The 19,030-nt window shown below is 51.3% G+C and overlaps 1 protein-coding gene and 1 long non-coding RNA gene across 5 annotated transcripts in view; one reads left to right on the top strand and one right to left on the bottom strand.

Annotated features, from left to right (window-relative positions):
• Positions 1 to 1,369: 1,369 nt before the first annotated feature.
• PPP1R1A (protein phosphatase 1 regulatory inhibitor subunit 1A) lies at positions 1,370 to 9,205 on the bottom strand. Of its 4 annotated transcripts, none has more exons than XM_039862094.1 (8): positions 8,952 to 9,205; positions 5,253 to 5,313; positions 4,188 to 4,225; positions 3,795 to 3,858; positions 3,050 to 3,205; positions 2,019 to 2,125; positions 1,686 to 1,737; positions 1,370 to 1,502 (listed from the first exon to the last, which is right to left on the bottom strand). In XM_039862094.1, the coding sequence occupies exons 1-7, from the start codon at positions 9,033 to 9,035 to the stop codon at positions 1,729 to 1,731; spliced, it is 519 nt and encodes a 172-aa protein (XP_039718028.1). In that variant the 5' UTR covers positions 9,036 to 9,205; the 3' UTR covers positions 1,370 to 1,502; positions 1,686 to 1,728. The 4 variants fall into 4 exon arrangements, with proteins under 4 accessions (XP_039718028.1, XP_039718026.1, XP_039718029.1 ...); XM_039862092.1 differs by having other exon boundaries at positions 3,795 to 3,954; positions 8,952 to 9,177; XM_039862095.1 differs by lacking the exon at positions 1,686 to 1,737.
• A 38-nt stretch (positions 9,206 to 9,243) lies between these two features.
• LOC120602122 (uncharacterized) overlaps positions 9,244 to 19,030 on the top strand; it is a 40,696-nt gene continuing 30,909 nt past the window's right edge. Inside the window, exon 1 of the long non-coding RNA XR_005652629.1 lies at positions 9,244 to 9,375. This is a non-coding gene — a long non-coding RNA (uncharacterized LOC120602122). The remainder of the gene's footprint in view (positions 9,376 to 19,030) is intronic.

The raw sequence follows: 19,030 nt of genomic DNA, 5'->3' as shown, positions 1-19,030 counted from the left end.
CCCCTCCCAGCACTGGCCCAGCTGCAGGCACCAAGAGGCCCCTCCCCTGGGACAAGTGGGAGTGGTGAGTGGAAGGCAGATGGGGAGGGGTTCTGGGCTGCTGCTGTCATGTCCTCTGAAGAGAGCCCAGCTAGGTCCCCTGCCCCTTCCTCTCCTCAGGCTCCTCTCACCCTGCCTTGTCCCAGGAAAGGCCTAAGTCCAGGTGACTTCCCTCCTCCTTTCTTGTAAATACCAACCATGCATTTGTACAGTGGGCTTTGTTCATGTGAAGTCCATATTCATGGTCTCTTAGACCTGCTACCCTGCCACCTGTCCCTCCTACCCCACCCCGAGTGGGTCAGAGACGCATGTGACTCACCCATTCCCTTGGCCTCCCAGAACCCTGCTATAGTCAGAGATCAATAAAGAAGGGAGACCAGGCCTGGCTGTGTTTGGTGTTCACTGGGTGGAAGTCCACCATGCTTCTTCATGAACGCTGTCTCTTTTAAGCTTGATAAAAATCCTGGTGCAGTTGGTGTTCTCTCTGTTATATATACAGTGGGCAAGCTGAGCCCAGAGAGGTGAGGTCTTGCCCGAGGGCAAGAAGGGAAAGTAGAAATGGGACCTTACATTTCTGAGTTTTTGCTTTCTCTCCATCACACAGCTTTTTAAGAAAGGAGGGGTGAATCTTGCCTTCCCTCTACCCCTCTCCCCTCCACCACCTGGAAAAATCAAAAGCAGTGGGCAGGAGAGGCCTGGTTATGGAGTCTGAGGAAGTTTCTTTACCTATGCTCAGCTTTTGTCTTTTACCCTGGTCCCTCTGCATCTAGGACAAAGGGGAGAGGTAACCTTTCCGGTTCCCAGCAAGGTCCTCTTTGTTAATAGCCATGGCGCTGTCAATCCATCTTTGCTAATGGGTTGGAATAGGGGTGGTGGTCTCACAGCTGTAGGAGGGAACACATCCTGGAGCTTGGGAATCACTGAGCCTTGGAGGCCAGGCAAGGAGGCATCCACGCCACACCCCGTGCCAGGGTGCAGTTCCACGTTTTGCCCAGCAGACGGCGCCCATAGCAGTTACAGCTGGACATACCTTAGCGCTTCAACTTTCTCAGCTGCAGGGCAGCCCAGACAGGTGGTGGTATCTTCTTCAACAAGAAAACAGAACCTGGGGCCATCCTTCTTTCTTGGTCTATTGGAAGTTAGTCCTCCCACCTGACTTCTATCTCTCTTCCCGCAACATGTAAGAGCAGGGTTGGGGAAGAACCCCCTTTCTGAAGAAACCCTATTTCCTCCCTTCCAGTGGCAGTTGGGCAGAAGGGTAGGGGGCTGTAGAGAGGGCAAAACAAGAAGGGAGGGGGAAAATGTTCTCCAAGTCAGGAAAGAAGGAAAATGCCAAGGGCCTAAAACCGAATTTATCACTTTTTAAAAACGATATTTTCCCCAAAAGGAAATAAAACAAATCCAGTGTCCACACACACCCCAACTGCAGTCTTGACTCTCGGATACCTCCTTCACTCTCAGACCTGTTGTGAGGGAGGGGGCAGATAGAGAGGGTGAGTGAGAGGCCAGAGGGCCTGTTGTCCCCTCCCCTGCTGGTCTTCCCAACCATCCTGTTAGTCAAGCATCTAATTTCTGATGTCTGACACAAGTCCCCGCCCCTTGCCCAGTCTATGCAAGGGAGGAAAGACTGTAAAATCAAAGCTTACCAGGTTATTTCATCAATGCCTCTGCTCCAGGCAGGACCACTGCTCACCTAGCCTGGACAGATGAAGACCTCCCTTTATTAGAAAACCTATGGTTTACTCTCATTACCTATTCCAGGAGCCAAAAGACCTAACAGAGTCTAACCTCAATCTCTCGTGCTGCAACTTCTCATTTTTCCATCGGAGGACAAGCATGTCCTCTTGCCGTAGACAATAGCTCCTCAGTGACTGAAGCTGGTGCTTTGCTCTCTTTTCCCTGACATCAAATCATAGGCCTCACCCTTATCCGTACAGCCTGCTCTCCTGTAGGCTAGCAGCCCAGTCCTGGTGGCTTACCAAGTTGGCTCCCTGGGAATCCAGTGGTGGTATACGGGTTGAGGGTTCTTCTGTGCTTGGTTTCTCAGTGCCTCTCTCCTGAGTTTTTGGGGTGGATTCTGCAGGCTCTAAGGAGAGGTAATGGGGGCAGGAGGGAGAGGTGGTATTTGTGAGGTCTTGTAGAGGGCAGTGCTTCTGCTCACCCCATCTCATATTCCAAGACTCCTGAGAGGTGTCAAGACCAAGCTGGGACAATTGGGCAAGACCAACAGGGTTTCCCCTGATCGCAATTCCTACTATAGGTTCACTATGCTTAAGAACATTTCGTTTTTATCTGCAATCAAATTGAAGGAAAAAAAACCCTCTAAAAAAAGTTTAAAAATTCGGGTACAATCTTGGTATGTGGCTAAATGTGACCTGAACCGATGTGAAGCTATTTATAGTCTATTTATTGTACTTAGTGGGGCCATTCATTTCAGTGTAAAAATATTAATGTGTTTGATTACAGGGTGCTCTGTTGGGACTGTTATGTAATATAGCATATACGTACTATATCACCTTCATAAAAGGGGAGAAATTCTGACTTCTGGAATATATTAAGATAAGGGATTAAGACGTGTATTAACAGCACCCCAGCAGGTTCCATTTATTGCATGCTTTGTATCTGTCAGCTATTGGACTAAGAAGCAGACTCATTTAATTTTCACAAACAACCCAGTGAAACAGGCACCATCATTGTTACTTTGTAGACTGAGGTTAAGAAAGTTGTTCAAGGCCTCTGGGCCAATAAAGGGACAGAACCCAGATTCTACTCTGTGAGCGCTTTTCCCATGATGAGGGCTCCCCCATACAGCCACAATGGGAGCTCTGAAGTCCAGTTAGGAGGGGTTGGTATCAGTAAAAAAAGTGAAGAATGCAAATACATGTGATACAAGCATATATATCCATATTCTGAAGATAGTTCCTGGCTACACTAGGGGCTTTCCCACAATGGGTATGGCGTGCCTCCTCCTGGGCTGGCCCTCCCCTGACCCCTCCCAGCCCGAACGTACTTGGTGCTTTCCCAGAGGTGTCCAGCCTTGACTCCGCTTCTGTGTCTGTGATCCCCGGTGTGTAGGTCTCCTGGGTCCCTGTGCTCTCAGCGGCTCCCTCAGGCTCCTCTCCCTGCTGCTGTTGCCCCAGGTGATGTTCAACCATCATCTGGAGCTCTAGGGGCACAGAGAAAGGAGGGAACATTGGACATGACTGACTGCCCAGAGCCTCCTCTGTGGACCCTCAGCTTCAACAGCCCCACTCAAGGGCCAATCACACACTGCTGGGAGGTTCAACTTTCCCATCCCCTGAGATCTGAACCAGGAGGGACATTTGCTAGGCAATAAATAAGGAGAGACTAAGCTAGACAATAAAATGTACTTCCTTCAAAGATAAGAAAAGTGTAGGGAAGAGCCTTTAAGAACAAAAGATCCTTCTAACTTGCTGAGACACTTGGTCTTCCTTGGGAAAAAGGAGAAAAGACTCAAATTAGAGTCAAGAAATATTTCAGCTCCTTCTATGTGCTTTGCACTGCGTTGGGTGAGTTCATATATTTTCTTTAACTTGACTGTCATAGTGAGGTAGTAGTCGGGGCTCAGTAGGTTAAGCAGGTTCTCCAAGGCCACCCAGTTAGTCAGTCAGAGGCCAACATTTTAATAAGGACTGCCTTAATGACTCCCAAGGATTCCTCCCAACAGGGTCAGTAGGTCTACTGCACAGCCTCAGGCACAGAGGGGGAAAAAAGGGAGGAGAAGGATCTTCAACCTTTCATTGTGGGTGTGGTCCTCGTCACCTTCTTCCGTTGCCGTGGAGACATGGACAAAGTAGACTGCAAGGGACACAGAGCACATGTGGGTGCCAGCCCTCTCTCCTGCCTCCTCTGCCTTGCCATGCTTTTGGATTGCAGAATGGGGGTAGGTGTGGACTGCAGAAAGTGGGGGAAGAAAATTCCTGCTTCTTCAGTACCTCCCTCCCCCTCCCCGCAATGGTGAGCAAGGAGACTGTGTGCGGGGAATGTGGGGGGATGTATTTCCACTCATATACATTTTGGGGGTGCGTGGAGGGAGTCAAAGGTGCTACAGATGGAGGATTCTGAGGAATAATCCCCTGATGGGTCTGTGGGTTCCCTGGGCTGGGCTGAGGAACGGGCCAGCTTACCTTGAGAAGTGGGTTGGGGATCCGGTCTTCATCTACCTCTGAGGGGAATAAGGAAAGGAGAAAATGATGAGGATGGGAAATCCAGGGGGTCCCCACAGAGATGACTTCCCAAGGGGAGGTGCCTCTGCAATCACCTCCTTTCTGATCTGTCCTTCGCATATACCCCTAGGAAGCTGGCCCTGCTAGTTGCCCCAGGCCTACTCCCTCCAATTCCCTCCCGCTCTGCTGGCTGGCTTTACCCCTGTAAGGCTTGTCCTTGATTCTGTACAGGTCCATCTGTGTCTACATCCTTGCCTCAGACGTGCAGGTGCCTGAAGGCCGGATTTATGGTCCCTTTACTCTTTTACTCCCTCTAAAGTATCCATATCTCTTTCTCCTTCTATCCATTCTCCCCGCCCTGGGTCCAGAACGGAACCTTGCATAGGAGGGAACATTGGAAAAAGCATAGCAAAGTTATCCTGTGCAGGGGCCGGGAAGATACAGTTTTCGGTAGTTCGGGGAAATCTGGAGACTTGGGCATCCTGAATTCCTCTCTAGCTTATTAGCATGACCACTTCTCTTCTGCTGCCCTGTCAAGCTCCCCTGCCATTCTCTGAGATCTTGTTCTCCCCAGACCTGGATGGGGACACTGGTGACCTGTCTGCCAGCTGCTCCCTGAGCTGTTTCTAACCTTCTCCTTCCCCTCCGGGGGCTGTGAAGAGAGCTGATAGGCGGTCCCTCCCCCTCACAGCTGTCACTGCCTCTGGGGGTGGGGGTAGCAGCGTTTCAGTTGCTGGAGAAACCTGGAAGACTGTTGTGCAGCAACCAGCACTCAGTTGACCACCCTAACTCCTGGGGATCTTAGGAACTTAGGAAGGGGGTCCCCATCCCCTTCCTAGCATAGCCCCGTCTTCCCAAAGGAAAGGAAATCCTCTTGGTGATCCAGCCACCACTTTCCTGCCTTTGGGATTGTGGAGATCTCTAACTTCTCAGAGCTGCCCTTCTATCTAGCACCCACCTTCTCTCACTGGACCCAGCTGTCTTCAGCAGCCCCCACTCCCTTCAACAACCCATCCCTGGGGTTACCTGGGGATGACTGGTCACTGGTCAGCACGAGAGTGGCAGGGGTGGGGCGGCGCCTCCGAATCTGAGGGAAGAGGTCAAGTACTCGCGGGAGCATCAAAGCCCCACCCGACATCACTCAGCAATATAATCCAGGATGGCCAATCAATACGCTTCAAAAAATGTCATGTTACACTGAATCCACTATCCAAGGGTGGACTTTCTCGGGCCCATCCCTCTTCCCTGGAGACCTAAAAGACCATCCCACTTTCTGCATCTCCTACCCCCTTTCCGTCTCTGCATCTTCCCAGTCCTGACCCCAGCTCTCCATCTCAGCAGCTATATCTACTCTAACGCATCGATCTCTGGCCCAATGTCCTTCCGTCCATCCTAGATCAATGGTCAGAAATAACCTGAGAGGGCACAGGCTTTTCCCTCAGTCTCCCAGCCCACTCCCCAGACAGACATTAACCATTTGTGGGCCATCACCTGGAGAGAGCACCCCTCCATCCCCGCCCGGCCTGGGAGGACAGTACAGAGAAGGCAGGTCTGACGGGCAGGCCCCTCGCCCGTGCCCCTCACTCCTAACATCCCCCATATCTTTGGACACACCGCCTTTCTGATTCGTTAGGAAATATGGTCTGGGGAAATCCTTGTCATGGTACACATAAATGAGAAGAATCCCTAGGCAGGACCCTGGTCAGGGCCTAAAGCTTAGCTAAAAAAATTTTATTTTGGGCTCCGGGTTCCTTTCTAAGAAATTAACATATAAGAGCTGATTGCTGGGCTTCTGAGCCCCCTTTCCCCTTTGCTGTTCTTTTATCATGCTGCCAATAAAGTTGATTGTTGTTGAAGGTGGTCCAAGGACAGATGGGACAAGTAGTTTTTTCCCTTTCTCTGAAGGGTTTAGAGGCTTGGAAGTGAGGGGAAAGGTGAGGTCGGAGTCTCTGCGGCTTCCTGCAGGGCAGCAGAGGGGAGGGATTGGGAAAGGGGCTAAAATTATCCAGGGCTGAGAGGAGTAGGATAAGGACATTGAGTGATCAAATTCCTGTCTTTGTCCATTATTTAGTATCATTACCATTGGGGGTGAGGGTGGTAAGACGTCTGCCCTTCTCTATGCCCAGAAAGTGAGTACCAGCCATAGCAAGAGGGACAGCGTTAGTCTGAGAGGAAACTCTTCCCGAAGAAATGGGATGCATAGAATGGGGGTGTGTTGAGGTAGGGCACTATTTTCTCAGGAGAATCTAGCGGCATTTCTTTTTGGTGACATTTCAAGGTCCCTGGCAGTACCAGTCCTGTGTGTACACACATATACACATGCACTGCACAAAAATTAGCTATGAGTTTATCTCTGACTATTCCTGGTGCAAATGTGCTGGGTGCCAGCAGGCAGGCATGTGTGCTTCATGTATGTGGGTGGGGGCCATCCTTCTCCCAGGAGCAGACTTTTCCTCTCTATTTCTTTCCTGCCCTGGGGGAGGGGCTGGCTGTGGAAGAGACAGGGAGAGGGTGGTGTAGGGATTAGCGGGAGTTGGGAGCCTGAGAAGGAGACTGAGAGTATGACAGGAAGGGCCTTTGAAAGGGCAGCAGGGCTCTGCGATCTTGCTCAGGTCCCCTTTGTTGGCCAATCTCCTTGCCTTGGACAAGATTTCCAAGCACTCAGCATCCTTGAGAATTGTGAGGGAGCAAAGTCAGACGTCCCGAAGTACCTCGCAGACACCTGAACTACTAGGAAATGAGTAGATGCTCACTTTTCTTTTTCTTGCACTTATCCCAAATCCTAGCTCTCAAGGACACCTGGTGCCTTCACCTCTGATTTATTTCCAAACCGGTCATGCTAGGGACCTGGTAGTTGTGGGCACCCCCATCTCCGGCCACTCCGTGCTCTGTAACTCAGAGCTTCCAACCCTTTTGGCTCTCCTATGTACGTCAGCTTAGGAACTCCTGCCAAGCCTAGAATTTTTAGCCTACACCCTTGGGTAACACAGCAGGAGGGGCTGAGGTTAGACTGCAGGTAGAATTTCAGGCCTTCCGGACAGATTTCTAAAGGTTAGAGAAAAGCAGGTTCGAGTCCCAGCTCTCTTTATCCCTCTGGCTCCTTAGCACTGCTTCAGCCTCCCCGCCACCTCCCAGGCCCCTGAACCAGCTGGCCTACAGCCACTTCCCCCGACACACACCTACACTTGCCTCTTCTAACACGAAACAAATGCAGGTGTCAGGGAGTGACACCTTTCTGTGCCAGTGGAAGGCAGTTCTGTTTGAAACTTCACCCCTAACCCCCACAGCCCACACTCTCGGGCCCTTTTCCCTGGGTCTGAGGTTAGTCCCCTGACTCCACAGAACACTCTCTATGCTCATGGCTGTCCGCCCTACTCATCCTCAGGAGATTTGAGATTCACCACAATCCTTCTACTATCCCACTTTAGAGGCCTGGAGATGTGGCTCCCCAGGCCAGGAAGAGGATGGAGACACAGGTACCTAACCCCTACCCACACTTGGGGAGCTGAAGTTGTAGGGAGAGAGTGTGTACCCTCCCTTTCCCTTCCCACGCAGACCTTATTCTACCAAACAGCTGGAACAACGGAAAGAACACAGCCCATCCCGAGAGGTCACAGTGTTTTTTCCAGGTGGGAAGGCCCAGCAGAGCCCTGGCAGCCAGTTGGGGGAAGTAGAGAACTGACCTTGTGGGAATGGATACTCTTTAGGAAGCGGGATGTCCAGGCGAATGGACAGAGAACACAAAGGAGATGGAGCAATGAGCAAATATTTGGCAAATGGGCGGTAGTAGTGACCACGGGTGATCACCCTATCCACACACGTTCACTCTCCCTGAGACACACACTTGCTCACACACTCTCATATGCCGCCGCCTCTGCCAGGCTGTTCTGAGCTAAAAATAGGCCAGGCCAGGAGGCTGGGCCGGGCCCTGGACTCCCACCCCTTCCTTGAGCCAAGGCCGGCACAGAGCTTCTCCCCTATCTATGGCTCAGCTTGGACCCCCCGCCCCGGCCCTAGAAAGCCTCAGATTGCGGCTTCCCAGTGCCATTCTCCTCATGCCACCCCCACCCCGGCTCCAAAGGGCAGTAGTTGGGAAAAAGGACCCACGTGTCCAGACTTGCAGAAGAGGGGAGCCTCGGCTTGCTGACTCCACCACCCCTCTTCCCAGAAGCCCCAGCCCTCCCAGTGTTCCTCAGCCCCTTCTCGTTCTCACTCTCTGCAGTCCAGCAGGGTCGCCCGCATTTGGGAGAGGACTGGAAGGGCTATTTTTCTTCTTTTCACTCCTAAAGCACAGTGCTCCCTCCATTACTTACCGTCTCCCCTAACCCCTCCCGCGCTGCTGCGGGTACCCTTCAGCGCCCGCACAGAACTCAGCAACTCTGGCGGGGGTTGACTGGGTGGCGGCTTAAGACTGGCGAAGGCGGGAGGGGTCGTGTCCTCAGGCAGCCCCCTCCCCCAGAGCTAGGGAAGCAGAGAGCGACTCTCGCGGGGACCAGCTTCGAGTGGAGGCCCTGGTCCTTCTGTCCGTCTCCAAGAAGCACAGATAGGGACGTGTGGCTCCGACGATGGGGGAGGGGATAGAAGACCCCCAAACTGAGCGTGCCCGCCCTCAGAAGCACACTGCTAGGGGAGGACAACCAGGGATCTCGGATCCCACAGTCTAGGGGACCCCCCCACCCAGTCCTTTGCCGGTCGAGTGCCCTGCTGCCCCGCCCTGCTCCGCACCTGCTCCGCTGCCTCCGGGTCAAGGTGCGGCTCCAGCAGCGGGACCGTGAACTGGATCTTCCGGGGACTGTTGTCTGGCTCCATGGCTGGGCGGCGGCCGCTGGCCCCGCGCTGCGGCGGGCGGGAAGGCGGTGGGACTCGGGGCTGGGGCGGGCGCGCTCCCTCTCCGCTCCGCTCAGCTCCGGCCCCGGCCCCAGCCCGGCGCGCTCAGCTCCCGGCTCCCGGCTCGGCGCTCCCAGCTCTCAGCCCTGGGGATTCTGCGGCCGCCGATTGGCTCCGCACGCATCCCTCACGGCCCCCCTCTCTCCCCCAGCCCGGAGTCTTAACCCCGTCGTGGCTGCGCCGCCAGCTGCCGGGCTCCCCGCCCCGTAGGCGGGCGAGCGGGGTGTGGCCGCGTCCCAGTCGTGGTTGACAGCCCAGGCAGGTATGAAGGTTGTCCTCAGAGTTCTGGGGAGAGAGGGGGATGGGGAGCGGTTCCCAAGAACTTCTCCACGCCCAGACAGGCTTTAGGGGCTGGGAAGGTGGAGGGGCGCTGCGAGACGGGAGGCAGGAAACGGCAGAGGAAGATTTCATTTATGATCTTAAAGGGGGTTGTCTCAGAGAGAGAAGAAAGAAAGGGGATTTAGGCATGCAGCAGGAGACATTAATGCTAGGCATGGAGAGGGACTTTCCCATGCAAAGACACCAGAGCGGAGGTGGAAACTTGGAGGGGAGGTGTGGTTTGTATTCACTGGGGGCAGGGAGGAGAACTGAAGACCTTAGAGGGTCTCCAGAGGCCAGAGCCTCTTCTTGAAGTGCTGATAGCAGTGGGTGGAGGGTTCAGGGAGAAAGGACCATCTGGGACTCAGCAGAAGGAGTAATGGGGGTGGTGAGCCAATAATGCTCGTGAAATAGATTTCTCTTTCCGCTTGCTAAATTGTGGGGATGGGAAAGCAGGTGAAAGGCCTTCAAGGGGAGGATGCTGAGGGATGGAGAGGGAAACTCCTCTGGTGCGGTGGGTGGCTTGTTTATAGATGGTGTTGGTTTCCAGTTTCACTACTGGTGGAATAATGAAATGATCTGCTGTATCTGAAGGGTTGGAGGTTAGGCTATGTGAAGAACTTACTAGTTTGGTATAGGACCAAGATGCCAATCAGTACCAGAGAGTGAGGGAGATCAGATATTCATAGGAGCTGTGGGCATTATGCCAGGGGCTGGACACCGCTGGATAGAGGGAGGAGAGGTGCTGGGCACTGGGGAGGGGCAGGGCTGGATGCATTCTGGGGGGAGAAGACTGGGGGTGGGGAGGAGAAGGGGAGGGAGGGGCCTAGCAGCGGCCAGGGCCAGTTATCTGTTTCCTTCGCCTTAAGCCCCTTAAACCGAGCAATTGGCAAGTTCCATACAGATCAGTGCCTGCTTCTCTGGGGATCCTATGGTCATCCTCTCCTCTAAGGGGTCGGCCTGAACCCTAAGTTGCCTCTTCTCCCAGGAAGCCCTTCACATGGTCCCTTACCCTCTTACCTCCCAAAATAACCTCCCCTGCCCTCCCCCCTGCCATATCCCTTTACACATGCCAGGCCCAGCTCAGTTTTCTCAGGGCAAACCTGGGACCCAGTGGGCCACACAGACCTCTGTTTTCTATTAACTGGTCCCTGTTTTGCTGTCACTTGGACTCCAGGACCCCCTACCCCCAGCTTGCACTTGCAAAACCCTTTGCTCTCTTTTTGATGTAGCAGGGTCAGCCTGGGAAACAGCTAGTTGGACTCCTGAGCCCTGCCCCACATCGTTTGTTCCCCACCCCCGAGAATTGACAGTGAAGGGAGGGGGTGTAAGGGCACTGGAGCCAGGAGGATAAGGCCAGGGTGGGAGTAGGGGACACAGGGGTCCAATAGGGCCCAGGTGCTTGCTCTGGCTTTCTCTCCACTCGCCCACCTCCTAACTACACATATACAAAGCAGGGTCCAAAGTATCCTTTAAAGAGGTGGCTTGTCTATCCCCTATCCCCGTCCATCGGGACCCTAGAACTTGAAGCCAGGATTCTCACACTCCTATCTCTGGGGCCTCAGACTCCCCTCACTGAGCCTTGATTTCCTCATTTATACAATGGGTAGAAGAGTCCCTGCCTGATAGGGTTGGTATCATATGAGGTAAGGTACCTGGCACACAGAGCCCTCAATGAATTGATAGCTGCAATTTTTCTTGCCTTGTTATCTCTTAGCAGGACAGCAGAGTTAGGAGAGACGCCTCTCCAGGCTCTCCGAAGAAGACCCTCCACCCCTATCCCAGTCATCCAGTTTGCCTAGGCCTCTTTCGTAGTCCTTTCTTTCCCTCAGATTCGGTCTGGTCATGGAAATTTCTCCCAAGGTCTCACACCATGTTTCGTGTTGCTTTCTCAAGCTCCAGAGTCCCAGACTCTTCACCCCGAAAGCTCTAGGTCAGGAGAGGGGCCCAGAGAGCTCAGGCTTTGGAGAGATGAATGATGGGGGGCTGTGTGGGAAGAGGGGTTCCAGGAGCAGCTGGTGCTGGGTTGAGGCAGAGGAGGAGAGAGCAGGGAGGAGAAGAAGGGGAGACAGCTCCTGGTACTGGCTTCTGGAGGAGGCTGGGGTGCGTGGCTAAGCGTTTAGTGGGGAGGTGGAGTGTGACTAGCTGCAGCCTTTGGTCCTGGAGTCTCCACTGTGAGCTGGCTTGGGTCTGTCTGTGAAGGTGTGAGTGTATCGTTTTGACCTTTTTTATATCCAGAGCTGGGTGAGTGACTGAGTGCCTGCTGGGCTTGTGGGTGGAAAAAGGTGTGGGTTGCTCACCCACAGGGCTGGGGAGTTGCAGAGCATCCCATGCCTGTTCTCGGAGCCCTTCTTAGAATGAGTAAGAGTCGGAGCCTGCCTGTCCCAGCCCTTTCCCCTGGCTCGTATGTGTCTGTGCAAGGTGTGCTCATGTGTGCAAGCATTTATGTCCCCACTGCAGTCATAGCCCCTGCCGGAGGAACAGCAGCTGTTCCGCGTGGTGCACTTCTGGGTCTATGAAATATTTAAGGTTATAGGGATGTGACTTAGTGATGCAGTCACTTAACAGCTTCCACTTGCCCCTATTCTCAGAGCTGGACACTGGGTTAATGGGCTGCTCTTTGTTGTTCTCAGCACTTTCTGCTTTTATTTATCTACCCTCCTCACCCCCACTAACGTTCTTTTGCATTATCACTAGTCCTCATAACCAACCAGGAGTCAGATAGTATATGATCTTTATTTCACTTTTGAAGGGCAGGGTTGTGTAGGGAGGTGATTCTGGAATGGGCCGCCTGGGTTGGGATTTGGAAGGTCAGAGTTCAATTTCTCCTTCTGCTGCCAACTATCTGGGCCACTCTTGGGCAATCACCTCTCCCCACCCCCCCACCCCCGTTCCCGCCAACACATACACACTGGTCTCTTTCCTTATCTGTAAAAAAAAGGGGATCCTATGACTGCACACGTTTCTTCCACTTCTAATATTTTGTCATCCTGAGTCGGGGGGCTCCAGTCGCACAGGCAGGAAGTCTCAGAAACAGGGTGAGAACCCCAGGAGTCCTGACCCCAACCTCTACTTTTGCATTTCTCCCTGCCTGGCCCATGTGGGCCAGGCTTGTTGAATATGAGATGCATGCACACTTCCATGTACATGGCTCTGAGGAGGTGATGCTAGAGACTGGTTTTACACACCAAAGAAGCAGTGGCCCATCCAAATGGTCCCCTTGGGAAGCCATACACTCATACCAATTTGCTGCAATTGCTCCAGCATTTCTGGAAACTCTTTTGGCATCATCTCAGAACTTGTGGCTTATGCTCTGAAAGTTGTCGTCGGGGAGTAAAACTTCGTCCTTCAGGGCCACTTGGCTCTTGGGGAAATGAGTGAGAGTCTTCTGGGGCCTCGTGAAGGAGGGAGGCCAGGTGGGGAGTAGAGCTTGATCTGGAATGGAGGAGTGGGTGCCCTGCAGTGAGGCTCTGTGTTCTTGGGGTTCCAAAGCCCATCCAGAAGGCCTCTCAGCAAGAGAAGTCGCCAGAGCTTCTTGTGAGCTGTGGCAGCATAGTGAAGTAGAGGTGGGGCCTCTCAGGGACTTACTGGGAAGGCTCAGCCTCCTCCAACTGTGTATGTCCTGGTTTGCCTATGAAAAAGCTCATCGTGGCACATCGTGGCAGTCTTACCAGGCTTGGGTGCACACCCCCCTGCAGCTGGCACTCTCGGGAATGGGGCCAGAGCTGGTGATTCAAAGAGAGGGGCTGCTCATTTCCAAAGTGCTTTGCCTCTTCTTGAACCACAAACCGTAGAGGTGGAAGAGACTATCAGTCAATCCAAGCCCCTTGAGCTAGAGAGGGGAAACTGAGGCCAAGAGCGAGGAAGCAGCTCTCCCCAGGACTAAAACCTATGCCAACACTTTCCCCAATAAACCAGATTTGGTGGCTAAGGCAGGGTGATGGCCGAACCTGAAGCAGGGCACAGAGCAGATGATCTAACTCTTTTAATTCTATGATCGTCACCAGTCCAGAAGGCTCAATTCTCAGCTAGCTCCTTCTCCCCCCAACTCTCTAACACCTTGAATTTATTCTTCCAACTAGTATTGGGTTTTATTGGGTATTCCTATGTTCCAGGCCTTATGTTAAGCACTGGGGATACAGTGGAGCATGACATAGGTGCAGTCTCTCTCCACCGGCATCCTACAGCCTAGCAGGGGTCGGTGTGGTGGAGTAGGGTGATTAAGTAATTATAAATGATGACTATTACAAAAGTGTAAGTATAAAAATGAGGCGCATCAAAGAAGGTCAACAGGACCTCTGACGGCTCAGGTGCACTGCCCACCTGTGCCGGCTCCTTCCGGTGTGGTGGTTAAACTCTCAGCCTCTGGAATGGTCTGCTTGGGCTCAAATCCCGGCTCTGTTACTTAGTAGCTCTGTGACCTTGGCAAGTTGCTTAACCTCTCTGAACCTCAGTTTCCTCACCTATAAATAACACTTATCTCTATTATTATAGTGAGAGGTAAGATGAGGTAATGTCCACAAAGAACCTAGCACAGTGCCTAGCGCCCGTTAAACATTGAGAAATGGACATGAATAGAATTCATCTTAGTAAAAGTTTCTTTTGACTCTGGAAAAACCAGGGTCGAAGAAATGGAGATTTCAAAACTTTCATAACCGGAGGAGGGGGTGACCGTAGGACACCCCTGCCCCTTTTCCGCCAGATCTTGCTCTTCCCCGCCCTTGTCTGAGCAGCTGTTCTTGATGGCCAGCTGTGTCCTCATCAGCATGGATGATCATCATGCTCTGCTAATTAACACCCGCCCTGTTAATGATTAAATCTAATGACTTTGACTTGGGGGTGGCATGGAAAATTCCCTGGCCACAGGATGGGATGAGGATAGGTTACCGGGGGTAGGAGGGAAGGGCCTCCTGGGCTCTGGACGTTTTGTTGATGGCAGGAGGCTTGGGGAGCAGATGCCAGATTTTCTCCCAGGGCTGCTCAGCAGGGGACTGTGGTTGGGGAGGTCGTTTGAAAATTACAGACCACTCTCCTCCCCCACTCCTCCCAGGCTTGGCAGAGGGCACTGGGCCCAAGCCTTGGCATTCCTCTTGATTGCTGCTGCGGCTAGAAGGACTGAAAGGTGTGTTAGTTTTCTAGGGCTGCTGTAATAAAGTACCATAAACTGGGTGGCTTAAAACAACAGAGATTCATTCTTTCACAGTTCTGGAGGCTGGCAGTTTGAAATTAAGGTGTCAGTAGGGCCATGCTCCCTCTGAAGGCTCTAAAGAAGAATCTTTCCTTGCCTCTCCTACTCCTGGTAGCCCCAGATGTTCGGTTTGTGGCAGCAAAACTCCAGTCTCTGCTTCTGTCTTTACATGGCCTTCCTCTATGTGTGTCTCTGTGTCCTTTCTTCTTATTATAAAGACATCAGTCACTGGATTTAGGACCTGCCTTAAATCTAGGATACTTTCATCTCAAGATCCTTAATCATTTTTTACAAATAAAGTCACATTTTGAGGTTCTGTGTGGACATGAATTTTTTGGAGACACTATTCAACCCACTATAGACAGTGAGAGTGCTGGTGAGTACTCTAGGAGGCCGTGCTGGAGATGACACAGGAGGCCAGAGGCACGTGTCTCTCCTCCTCCCCAAGAAGTGGAGGAAGTGCTCAGGACCCCTGGGTGGAGCTAGACAGGGTTTCAAAGGGCCTATAAAGGGAGGCTACCGATGGTAAAATGAAGAAGGGATGGGAGCAGTGATGCTCTAAATTGAAGGAAAAAAGGCTGATGGGACTTGGAAAGGAAAATCCCAGGTCCCTATAATATAGTCCCACTGCAGGGGAAAGTGTAATCTGCCTTATATTATGTGTTGTTCATACTATCGTATATGTTATATATTATATGTTATAGTATATATTGTATGACAACCACAACTTGCCATATAATAAAAAAATAAAGTTGCGTTATGATTACATGATGAGTTTGGTTTCATGAGACAATTCTGTATACTTTATTGAGTCAGTGGGCAGGGTAATCTTTTCCTTTGCTTCTGGATAAGAATCCAGGAAAGCCTTTTTACTATCCTGCTCTCAGGTGAGAGACTGGCTCAATTCAGAAATTAGAATGACCAGCCGATATATGAATCAAAACCTGAAACCATTTAATGTCCTCTTCCGGAGTCTGCGGGGTCCTGCTGCAGATGTAGCTGTGGAAAGGGGCGAGAGGCTGACTTTTGTTCTGTTTGTCTGTCATGTCCCCTAGCCCTGCCCTTCACCCACTCTCAGTAGATGCTGCTTCTGAGTGAGGTGTGTTGGTGAGGAGGTGGAATGGTACAGAGCAGACAGGAATGGGTAGGTGAGTTTTTACCTCAGTTGGCACTCAGCTTCCTCCTCCATCAGCTGGTAGTGTCCTCGCCCCTTCCTCTCGGATTTTCTCTGGTGACTACTCTCTCATGGGCACTTTCTTGGCTCCTCAGAGCTTTGCTGTCAGCCCCGATCACCTGTGTTCCCTTACTCCAGAAACTTGAGCCTTCTCCCTCAGCTGCTGTAGTCCCTTTGTCCCCCGAGGTAGCCCTATTGGACAGCACCCAAGATGGAAGCATGGGGATACACCTATTTCTCTCCCAGGACCTATACCCAGTTCTTCGGCTGCCAAACTTTGTCAGCCCAAGGTGTGCCAGAGCACCAGCTCTTCCAGCCTGCCCACATGGCTGTTCCTAGGTTCTTCTCTCTCCTTCTAAACCTCTGGGTAGCGCCCAGGCTCCAGACACTCTGCCTAACTTTAAGGGCCACATATTCAGCTCTTGGGGTAACCCATGCAAGCATTCAGTAGGTTTGTTGTAAGCGGGGGTGGGGAAGGTAGGTCCCTCTCTCCTTTTTGGGGAGAGGGGTTGAGAATTACAGCACAGCTTTCTCTATACATTTCCTGCTCACAAAATCCTCCCTTCTTTCCATACTATGACACCTTTTTATATCCTCAATCTGTCTAAGGGGGTCAGAAACTAGTTCTTAAAAATTTCTTTTGAAATTCTTCACAGGATGATTTGGCACCTCACTTTGAAATCTCATCTACTGTATCTTGGTGCTGAGTTGAAATTCTAATTTTAGTATTCTGCTACATAAGCATCTGGGACAGTTAAGATTGTGCCAGGAGAGAGGAGCATCAGGTTCTAAATCCATCTAGTTGACTTCTCTCTGTCAGGGGAGAGGACTCCAAACAAAGGACCCTGAGTCAGAATGGCCACCAGAGGGCAGCAGATCCTGCTTCAAACTCCTTTCTTGGATTTACTGGAACTAGATTATATTTCATTCAATTCCCAGAGACCAGGGGGCATGCAGGTCCTGGGCCATCAGGGAGGGCCTCAACTCTCCTGGTATCTCAACTGCTCCCCAGTGTTGGCCCTGATTTTTGACCTTCTGCAGTCTAACCACCATTCTTCCAGCCGAAGTGTCAAAAACGTCAGTCTGCATTTGGTAGTAACAGCCATTGACTAAACACCTGCATTGCAGTGGACCCTGAGATTAAAGCTGCACTCTCCGCCCTGGACAAGCCCAGCCAGGGAGGAAGGCCTGCGAACAGACACAAAACGTGCAAAATAGCAACTGCTGCTGGAGAGGCAGAAATAAGGGCTTTGTGAACCCACAGAAACAGAGAGCAGGCTGGTGCTTGCCAGCGGCCGGTGTGGGGGAAATGGGTGAAGGAGGTCAAAAGGTATGAACCTGAAGTTATAAGAGAAATAAGTCTTGGGGTCATAATGGACAGCATGGTGATTATAGTTAACAATATTGTATTGTGTATTTGAAAGTTGCTAAGAGAGCCAACCTTAAAAGTTGTCATCACACACACACAAATTTGTAACTATGTGAGGTGATGGATGTGTTTACTAAACTTATTGTGATAATCATTTCACAATATATACATATATCTAATCATTACATTGTACACCTTTAACTTATACAATGTTCTATGTCTATTACATCTCAATAAAGCGAAAAAAAATATAAGGGAAGCACTGAGAAAGGAACAGGAGTGGGAGGAGGCTTCATGGAGGGAGAATTGAAGTTAGAGTTTTTTTTTTAAGGGTGAGTAGGATTTTGGGGAAGAAGCATGAGAATAAGGAGGAAGTAGATGGACAAATCCTGGGAGAAAGGAGAGTTGACGGGTGACAAAGAAGGTGGAGAGTAGCAGAAAGTCGTGGGTTGTCAGAACTGTGTTTGAGGACTGAAGGGAGACTGGGGCTTAGTGGGGGTGCTTTAGGAAGACTCCATTTTCTGCTATTATCAGAAGCAGAGCTTCCCTTTGGATTCCCCAATCTCCAGGCAGAGGGTCTGAGGCTAGATGACTGCCAGATTTTATTGAATTTAGAAATAATCAGAGAAAACGGGAAGATGGAAGCCTCGAGCTTCTCAGGGAAGAAATTCTTGAAGGATTTGATGTCGTTTAGCTGGAATTAAAGAGGACTCCATTAGGGGTGGGGTGATCTTGGCATGACAGGGGAGGCGAGGGCGTGTGGGCTCCGGATGGAGTTAGACCGGCCCTTGGAACAAATCAGGATTCTCTCAATATCTGAGTGACCCTTGGCTGATTGCTTTACTTCTCAAGTTTATTTCCTAATCTCCAGAATGGGAATAATAATTTCTACATACTAGGGATGTTGCAAGTTTTGAATGAGATGATATACATAAAACACTTAGCATGGGGCCTGGTAAGCATTCGTTAAATGGTAGCATTTATTATTAGAATGATAATTGCCTTTGGATGTCTCAAAGGTTGTCACATGGAAACCACTGACTTATCTGTTCTGCTCCACCAGGTTGGACTAGCGATGCGAGTGTGAGGGAACAGATTCAGGCTGACAGGGAGGAAGAATGCTCTTACAATCAGAGCCGCCCAAGCCTGGAAGAGGCTGCATTGTGTGTAAGGAGATCTCTGTCACGGAAAATACCCAAGAGGTGGTCTGGGAGATCTGATCTTTACATTGGACCCAAAACTGGACCTTAAAGGGCCCTTTTTAACTCAATTCTTTGGGATTTTTTTGGTTGTTCTGAAACTGCATTAGCACAGATTCTGTGATTACCCTTGGAGAAGAAGGGCCTCTGGGATAGGGGAGATGGAGCTGGCAATGGAGAGAATCAGTACCTCTCCTGGTCTAAGCCTGGATCACCTGAGGTCTTAGCTATCCGGTCTCCTTGGGTGAGGGGAGGGCATTCAGGAGGCTCTGTGGAGTTTGTCCTGTCCCTCCTCTTGCCTCCATATTCTGTGTAGGAATTTGGGAGCAGTGGGGGAAATTCTTCTTTAAGATCCTTCTATCACACTCAGTAAAAGTCTCCATTCTGGGGCCCCCTTACTTGTACATGCATTAAGAAGCTCTTCCTGAGACATAACCTCAGTCTTCCTCAACTGCAGTATGTGGGCCTCTGATACTGGATCTTGTTCTCTGGGGATGGGGTCTTCTCCTGACCACTGCATTAATTCTGTAGAGATGGCGACAGGAGTGCTGAACCTTTGAGCAAAGGCTTTTCAGCCCTTCCCAGAATCTTTTCTTCCCAACCACTTTGAGGGAGGGAGACCCTTATCTGCCATCCTTTCCCAGTGCCCCTTTCCATTAGAGGTGAAGA

Source organism: Pteropus medius, unplaced genomic scaffold (genome assembly GCF_902729225.1).
Source record: "Pteropus medius unplaced genomic scaffold, Ma_sr-lr_union100, whole genome shotgun sequence".
NCBI classification, from domain to species: Eukaryota; Metazoa; Chordata; class Mammalia; order Chiroptera; family Pteropodidae; genus Pteropus; species Pteropus medius.
This window is presented reverse-complemented; position numbering and strand designations above follow the sequence as displayed.